The sequence below is a fragment of the Cygnus olor genome, chromosome 3, assembly GCF_009769625.2.
Source record: "Cygnus olor isolate bCygOlo1 chromosome 3, bCygOlo1.pri.v2, whole genome shotgun sequence".
NCBI lineage: Eukaryota > Metazoa > Chordata > Aves > Anseriformes > Anatidae > Cygnus > Cygnus olor.
In genome coordinates this window covers 105198178-105207295 of record NC_049171.1, presented here as the reverse complement: position 1 = coordinate 105207295, position 9118 = coordinate 105198178, and the positions used below count along the sequence as shown (strand labels likewise).

The window sequence follows — 9118 nt, the reverse complement described above, 5'->3', positions numbered from 1 at the left end:
GTGATAATTATGTGAAAATAATTATTATTACAAATGAACAGACCTTTGCAGAGATATCTAGTCCTGGGCACGATTACTTCATCCACTCAGAGTGTGTAAGTGATCACAAAGCACCAAGTCACGCACCCTGAAATACCTCTCTTTGATCACTCGACAGGCAAATTACAAACCTTTATCAGTGATAAAGCAACTGTGCATGGAGTCATAAGAGTGTTTCCAGAGACGTTGGTACCCCAGTCATTGCCACCCACTAACGAGGCTGCTGTATCTGCACACCAAGCATTCACCCGGCTAAGGGGAGAGCACCGTGTTTTTGGACACCACCTTTCGGAGCAGTTCACACCCTGACAAACGGGGGTCCCGGGCACCGCAGCCGAGCGGGAGCTGTCCGGGAAGACCCCGCTACGGACTCCAACCCGAAGCGAGCTCCCACCGGGCACCCGCATCCCGAAGCATCCCCCTCACGCCGCTCGCCCCCGGGCTGCGAGCCCGCCCCGGGGCGGGGACGGGAGGCTCGGGGGGGGTCTGGCGGCCGCGGGCTGCGGGCAGAGCGAGGCGCGGAGCGGGCACGGTGCGGCCGGCATGGTGCCCCCGCTGCTGCCCCTGCTGCTGCTGCTGCTGCTGCCGCCGCCCGGAGCGGCGGGGGGCCGCTGCCCGCACCGCTGCGCCTGCAGCCAGGCCGCCCTGCGCTGCCCCCCGCCGCCGCCCGGGGCGCGCCCCGCGCCCGCCCGCGCGTAAGTACCGCGGGGTGCGCGCTGGGGGGCTCGCCCCGCACCGCCTCGCCTCGGGATGGGGCTAACCCGCGGGGTCTGAAGGCTGGAGGGGAGCCGGGGTCTGTGTCCGGGGCGGTGCGGGTCTTTTGGCAGCCTGCAAAAGGTGCAGTGGCGGTGCAGTTGTCTGAACTTGCTGTATTTATCCTCCTCCTATGGCAAAAGCTGGTTTGCGTGTTCCAAAACCAGCCAGAAAAACTTTAAAGGAACTGGATTAAAAGGATGAAATCTGCTCTTAAACCTTCCTTCAGTTCTGTCTTCTTTATCTTTTTTTTTCTTTTTTTTTTCTTTTTTTTTTCTTTTTCTTTTTTTTTTTTTCTTCACAAATCTGCCTGTCTTCTCGCAGCCTCTTCTCTCAAAGCTTGTGCAATTCAAAGGCCTCTGTGGTACAGCAACAAAACCCTAGCGGTGCTCGCTTCTGCGATCCAACACACCATCAGCACGTGTTGCAACTTTCTGAAGTCCGACTCATGGACAAGTCAGTGGCTAATCTGTTCTCAGTCCTAGCAGTCAAAAAGCTGCCGTGGGCTCTGACAGCTCTTGGGCTCTCTGTGAAGTGGTCCATAGCATCTTTCTGCCTAACGCACTCCTGGGAATTAGGGCAGAATTGTAACAAAAGGGAGTCACGGGGACCCCCTCGCCCCGCTCTGGCACCATGCTCTGAGCTCACAATCTAGCAGAGCAGACCAAATACATGATATTTGTAAGTATTTGAGCATTGTTGTACAGTTTACAAGCCCAATTGCAGCACTTATCTAAACAATCATGGCGTCAAAATACGGGATTAGAGGAACAACAGATAAGATAGTTGCTGTTTCTAGGATTCCTTGGTTGGATTTTTCTTATTGTGCCCCTTTTGGAAACAAAGCCATTGTTTTACATTTTCATCTGATTTGTTTGTAAATTTCATATGCTCTTGAAATTCCCCAGGGATGATGCTGTCCCTGATCTTCTCTTTCCTTTCTCCCTAGCTTGAGAATTGATATGCGCAAGAAATGCTAATTTTTGTTACTTTAGAGCCACGTGAATCGTTCCTCCAAAGTCAGTTTTTAGAAACATCTCTGTCCTGAGTTTGTTTCCAACCCATTTCCCTGTGTTACTCTGGTGTCAGAGTAAGCAGAGCCGATGGGTGCTGGAGAAATTCTCCATACCTCTTGCAACAAGTACATTGCTTTCATGGCATTTGTAGCACACATGGAGTGGGCAAGGGATCAGTCACATCCAGGATCCCAGCTGCAGCAGAAGCAGATGGGGAGGGCAGTTTTTGCAGGGCTTTAGTGTATTCATTAGTATGCTGCACATCTGTCTGTAGTCACATCACAGCCCAGAGAGGTTATCAAAAGCTCTAAATGTGTGTGATTTTTCTCTTTCTTTTTTTGATTTACTCTTTATCTTTTTTTCTATCTGTCACTCCAAGAAGAAACCACATCCCCACCTCAGTGATCCAGGTTAAGACAGGTAACAGGTCTATGGCCACTTTCAGTTATATTTCACTCGGATCAACAGGGTGGATGATAGACAAAGATAATGGAAGAATTTTTCCCTTTAACCTTTACTATAACAACTTTGCAGTTGTTTGCAGAGTACAACTATTAGGCTGGCTGCAGAAGCCAACTGTACAGTCAGATAAGAGTTCAACCACAATTCTGCTCAGTGCTCCTCTGAAAGAAATATTATACTCAGACATTAAAAAAAAAAAAAAAAAATCCTCTCTCTTTCAGTCTGCATTTGCAGACATGTCTAGCTCCTGGAAATGCCCTTTATGTCCAGAAGGGTCTGGCAAAAAGGGCCGGATCCCAGCCATCGGCTGCATGTCCTCCTGCTGCATCTGCTCCAGAAGTGCATGAACGTCAAATGGGACACACTGTCATAGGGCACCCCTCCCCTCTGAGTTAAAATCCCCACCCCACAGTTTAACACTCCCGCAGACCAAACACTCACTGCTTAGTAAGTTAATGGGACCCCAGCTAGAAAGCAAAACTCGGTGCGATGTAAATCCCTCCTGCTGCCTATGCCAGGAGTGAGACACCAAGCAAGTCACTCCCATGCCACCCACTGTCAGTAGGATGGATGTGACATCACAAATATAACAGGAGAAATCGGGGGCAAATGGTCACCTCACTTAGGTGTGGCCAACAGCTCTCCTGAAAGACTACGCTGTGCCAGCAGCAGCCCAGCACACAGTGAGCACCATTAGGTATTTTATCATCTCTGCCTTTAAGTTCTCCAGCTGCTGTGGCTTCTGCTTCCACATCCCACTTCAGGCCACATCCAACCTAATTTATACCGAACCTGGAAATACACTACTGAACTTCCATTACTTTGACTTTCTTTTTTTTACTTTTTTTTTTTAATAGCATACAGTTTATCATACAGTTACAAAACTGTAATAATAAATGCAGTCTCTAACCATATATGTGTACATGTATTCTGGCTCTTTTTTTTAGTTATTATTCCACCTCCTTTATTTTACTCTCACCTCTTACTTTGATTTTCATACTAGTATTTTCTTATCCACTTGGGCGTTGTTTTTCCCTCTCTTGCTTTTTTGTGGCATGTCTTTCCCAGCTTTGTCCATTTCCTAACTCTGTCTTTCCATACTATACCAGTATGTCTTTAGCTCTCTTCTCCCCCTGCCCAGCTCTGTATATGAGAGGCAAAGCAAGAGGAAGTTACTTTTATCCCCTCATAGTCACATTTGTACCTGGGTGCACCAGAGTAGTCATGGTATATCATAGAATCAAGAATGGTTTGGGTTGTGAGGGACCTTAAAGATCATCTAGTTCCAAGAATAGTGCTTGCAAGCGCTTGCAATAATTTTGGAAAAAAAATGCTGATCCCTGTTGTTCCAGCACAGTGCCTGGGGTGCCCATGTTCGTACTTTGGTGCCACTGTACCATAGAAACTAGACCTCAGAGAAGTCCTACTTGCTACTATGGTCAGTCAAGAAAATAAACGCCAGTACATAACGCCACTATACCCAAGTAATTCAAGCCCTGATGCTGTAACAATCTGCTTTCAAATGTACTTTCGATATTGTTTTACAGCTCAAGCATATATCTTGTAGGGAAATTTCAACAGGTTTTATTTACCAGACCTGCCATGTCATATTATCACTGAAAGATTTTTAAAATGATTAGAGTGCCATAAGGTTGCAGAATTACGTGTTTTATATGTTTCTGAATTGATCATATTTTTCTCAAGCTCATGTTTTTAATTTGGGCATTAGGCAAACACTAGAGAAACTCCGTTATCCAGACACCTCTGTATGCCATGTTGGCTATAGCAGCTATGTGTCTGCTTAGTCTCAGCAGAAAAATAACCTTTAATACACCACTGAAACAAAACATACGTTTTCTTCATTTGAAGCTTCATGGTGCATCTACATCCTTTTGCTTGTTTAAGAAAGTCTAAATGCCCAGGCACCCAACCCCAGCTGTACGTTAAAGGGCATTGGATACCTAATACATTTCTGCCCCTTTGGAAACCTTGTTTCATAGTGAAGTTTACCTTGCTTTGCCAGACTGTGTTCCCCTGCATGCAGGGCTGCTGCATTAGAGCAAGTGGCACATGGTTATTATCAGGCACTCAATCAAAAGTTTTGGGGAAAAAGCTGAGTAAGTAGACAGTTCTACCATGTCTTCACTGTGGACATACTTGGCTTTTTAAGGATCAACAGTGGAATTCAGTATCAGGAACAAAATGTCTTTGGTAGGAGATAATGTGTCACACATCACAACGTGGCTAAGAGTACTCTTTTACTGTTCATGTGGTACATCCAGCTCATAGTTCTCATTTCAGGTAGATAGTGCCCAATCTACAGGGCTTTAAAAATCAATGTCAGTGCTTTACATTGCCCCCAGAATCTGATAAAAATCCTGGGAAAATGGTGGGCTTTCAGTCTTATTTTCAATCAATCAATACTCTCAATTCTTCTAACTTCAAGGACACCACAGAATAAAATGTTTGCCACTCTTAGCAAGAATCTACCTTTGTGGCATTACAATTCTGGGTAATCCTACAAAACAGTGATGCAACCATATATCTGCCAACCCAGCTGCAGTAACATTCATACCTATTGCAATGAAAGCCTGTGCTCTTTATGTATTTATTTATTTATTTTTGATGTGCAGCTAAGCACTCTTTTCCAAAGGCCAGTGTCCGTAATGCAGGAATTTTCTTCAGCAGTGTAAGTGAGTTGGGCTTTGAATCCTCTTCAAGAGAACTGCAGGTGGTCGTGTGGTGTTTGGGCACCTAGACCTCCCAAAGCTTCTCTTGGAGTTTGAGTCTATGTGGTAGTGCTGGAGTAGAAGTTTATCTTTTAGCAGATAAAAATTGCAGAGTCAAGTTGATTCTATTATATCCCAGAATTAATAAAAAAAGTATGACAGTGGGTTTATGCCAGGGTATCTTTGGAACAGACCACTCCACAAGAATTTTCCAAAGAGCTCTTAAGTGGTACCTCTACATGTTTACAGCAGGGGAAACAGGTGGTTTGCTCTTCGTATGCCTCTCATCGTCCCTACTGGTCCTGGTATTCCTATTAACAAGAAGGTAACCATCCTTATGAAAAATCCACTCTAAATGTATGATTTCAGAACAACAACAAAGGGAACAAATGCTGGATGGTATTTTAGGTACCAAGCAAGAAAAGGATTTGGTCAATCTATGCACAATTCCTGTAACTCCCGATGTCATTTGACAGTCTTACATGTATTTAGCCTGGCAATTTCAAACCTTACTGCCTAGAAAACCCAGCTTGATTTACAGACATGCTAGGCACTGCTCAACGCCTAAATGGTTGGCTGTCTCCCCACTCCCTTCTGTACACATTGACTGGATGCAAGTCCCAAGGATGAAATGCCTGTTGATTATCTGAAGTTGCAGTATTGTCAGCCACTGAATGCAAGAAGTATCCATGAATTATTGTGTATTAAATATGAAAGAAACATACCAATCAATTTTTCTTAAAAGTACAAAAGTTCATCCTTTAACAACACTCTTTTAAACTGGTGTTCATAAGTTGTATTAAAAATGGATGTAGCCCTCCTTTCAAAGGCTATGGAAGTCAGCTAGTAGCATGGGAAAGTTAGATATATAAAAGCTTTGTAAAACCCACTTTGTTCTTTCTTTTTGTCAAAAGCTTCCCAGCTCTGAGAGACAAATAACTGGTCACATCTGAGTATCACAATCTGAGTGCTATCAGAAAGAAATCGATATTTAATTCCTGCCAGTACCTGCCTGGGTTGCACTGTGTGCTATCAAAAACATCAGTCATGTTCAATAGCAGAGACTTCAGCATAGGAGATAAGGCCTTGCTTTATTCTGGGCTTCAGAAAGAATTAAACGTGCACCAAACAGTCAAAACTCTATTAACCTAAATGCTTATACATGTACACAGTCTGGATTTTGGTGAGCAGCTAATGGATCTTCAAAATGTTTATAGAGTTTAGAAAGAGACATCATATATTTCCCTTTAACACAGGCAGGGTTTGAGATGCAAGCTACAAGGGTAAAGCAGTCAAGAAGAGGGTGAAAACATTTTACACCTTTTTGATGAATTTAGGATACCTTTACTGACATGGAACTATCTCTGTGCTACACCAGTATTTCGAGGATTAAGAGATATCTGATTATGAATTGCCGTCTTCCTTTGTTCTAGCTGTTTTGTGAGACCATCAATGGGATGAGGTAATGTCAATGCAGTTGAGTTCACGGTTTCAGCTATCAAGGTGAACTCACAAGAATTTAAAATATATATATATTTATGTTGAAATACAGAATGGATTAAGTGCTGTCGTGCAGTTTAACTACAGTTAAAGTTACAGCTAAAGTGCTGGTTTATCCCACTTAAATTGAATTCCATAGCTGAGGTAGCTAAGCGAGGAACACTGGTGCCAAAGATTTTCTGCAGGCAGGGGGACAGGCACTGTAGGGGTTTTTGCTTTTTTTTTGTGTGTAGACACTCACAAAAAGGTATGTTTTGTTTTCCAAGCAGCTCTAGCTGATGGTACAGCTATAAAGAGGTTCTTGCTGCCAAGGCTACAGACGAGCAATTTCTCAGCTTCTACTTTTTACTTCTTCCCAAAGGTGTTTTCCTGTTGGCTCAGCCTATCGATCCCTGCTGCAGGATTCTCTGCACACTTCTGTCCCCCAAGGGACAAATACATTTCTCAAGACATACGACTTAGCTTCAATTCTGATTTAAGCATGGCTCCTGCACACACACAACACAACCTGCCAGCATACGTCTATAGAGACCAGTATGGCCCAATCCCAGTGGGGTCAAAACATACATATTCTTACAACATTGCTATATGGTAGGGAAGCGTTGTTATTCCCAGTTTACTGACAGGGAATCATGGTGTAAGAAAACTAAATGATTTGCCAAAGATCATATTGGACTATAGCAAGGAATTGGTGCCAGTCTCCGGAGTACATCTAGATTGGTAATCCCAAGACATAAATATGTGTGACAGCCTGGCACTATAGTGAACTTTAAGTTCTTAAACATTTTTAATTGTCTTCATATAAAGGATTATGACAACAAAATTAGGAAAAAAAAAAATTTTTTTTTGAGAAGCACAGAAACAGTTCAGTCAAAAAACCTTGACAGGGTGTTTTTAAGGATGGGAAACAAATGTTTCTGACTAGATATCTGTAATTAAAAAGCAAAAGAGAGCAAGTATCTGTTTGCACAGAGATAGTGTCTTGAAATATGTTAAATATTTTCCTATTGCTATTATCAGGGAGAGTGCGGTCATGGCGGTATAAATTGGCTGCTAAAAGGACTACAATTCAGATGTGGAGTAGGATGGTAAAATACAGATCTACCTCCCACAGTGTCATTAACATCTCAGTGAGAGTAATTAAACAATTTAAAAAGGAAAGTGCACACTTGCTTTCAATCAGCAAATCATAGTGCTGCAATTTAAAATAAATACATAAAACACATCAGGCCCAATTTGGATCTTTTCTAGCACTTGCACATAGCCAGAGGCTTTCCGATGAATTCATGATGCCACACCACAACATTACAGCAGTATTATGGAGAGAAAAGCATGGTCCAAAGAATGCAAACAAACACTGTTTCATAGAGGAAGCTTTACATTAAAGCCACATTTTTCTGAGGAAATAGCTCCAGATGGCCTCTAGCTTCATTTGACTGTGAATATAAAAGCCCATTTTCATAAGGCTATATTTTTTTTCTAAAAGTTTATGATTATTATCATAATTTGACCAAGCTAAATCTCAAATTTATGCTGTTAAGGAACTGACACAATAGCCCTCAAATTTGTTTAACTGAAATCAATGGTAAAGGGATCAAGCCCTAGAGGTCAAAGAACTGTAGGCAAAATAAAGTGACTTGAAGCTTTACTGTTTCTCTGCACAGTGCACAATCTGTAAACAAGGAAACCCCATGCCTTACAATCCTTTCCTCCCTCTTTTCTTTTTTTTTCAGATCGTTTACTCATCTTCCTGTAAAAGTAATCCCATCACATGCGTTTGAAGGACTTAGAGATGCCTTCATCATGTAAGTTCACAACATTTTCCATTGACTTTTCCTTAATGTCTTGCTAGAAGTTCTGTCATAAACCTCCATCACAAATAATGTCTTTTTACAATAATGTAAAAATGTGTTGCTAAAAACCACTTTTGGTGAAAAAAACTGCAGGGGAAGAATAAGCTATTTTTATAGGCCAATAATTTCTTATCAGCAGTATGTAAAAAGTTATTTGAAAAGGTATGTTTTTTAACAGTTGTTTAACATCACATAATGAAGCATTAATCATGTCAGAGAGAACCGGATTCAGTTTGATAACTGACGATAGGCACTTTTGATTTGTAGAGGAGATTTCTGTCATAAAATGTTAGTGCTGCAATGATAGCTATGGTATTCTGTGATTATACATTTATGAACTACTCAAATAAGATTTTTTTGCCGTTACGCACTGCGAGGTAAGCGAGGCAGGGAATCAGTAGGACTGATCCTCTTTTTAGAAGTTACAGTTTACAAGCACTGTAACTTTGCACGTGATGCTTCCCCTCCCTTGGCTTTGTATCTGTTTTATATCAAGGACTCCAAGCAGAAGGCTCGGCTGACTAGTCTCACCCTTATTTCTGTCATTATTGCAACCGAAAGATGGCAGGTTTGGGTCTCCATTACTTATTATTTTTTTATTTATCTGCATGGGGTGTTCACTGAAGGACAGCTGATGCCACACCAGTGCAATCCAGAACAGGGGAATGAACTCCCCCAGAATCTAAAAGCAGCAGCACAGGTAATGGTGCTTTCTATTCTAGGTGTGCTTTTTAGAATTATCTTCACCTATAAAAAGCACATAGTT

General features: G+C 42.4%; 1 protein-coding gene across 1 annotated transcript in view; it reads left to right on the top strand.

Annotated features, from left to right (window-relative positions):
• The first annotated feature begins 557 nt into the window (after positions 1–557).
• The window catches only part of LHCGR (luteinizing hormone/choriogonadotropin receptor), a 28153-nt gene continuing 19592 nt past the window's right edge, over positions 558–9118 (top strand). The window contains exons 1-2 of the mRNA XM_040552991.1: positions 558–734; positions 8233–8304. Coding sequence (XP_040408925.1) covers positions 583–734; positions 8233–8304 — 224 coding nt within the window. The 5' untranslated portion in view covers positions 558–582. The remainder of the gene's footprint in view (positions 735–8232; positions 8305–9118) is intronic.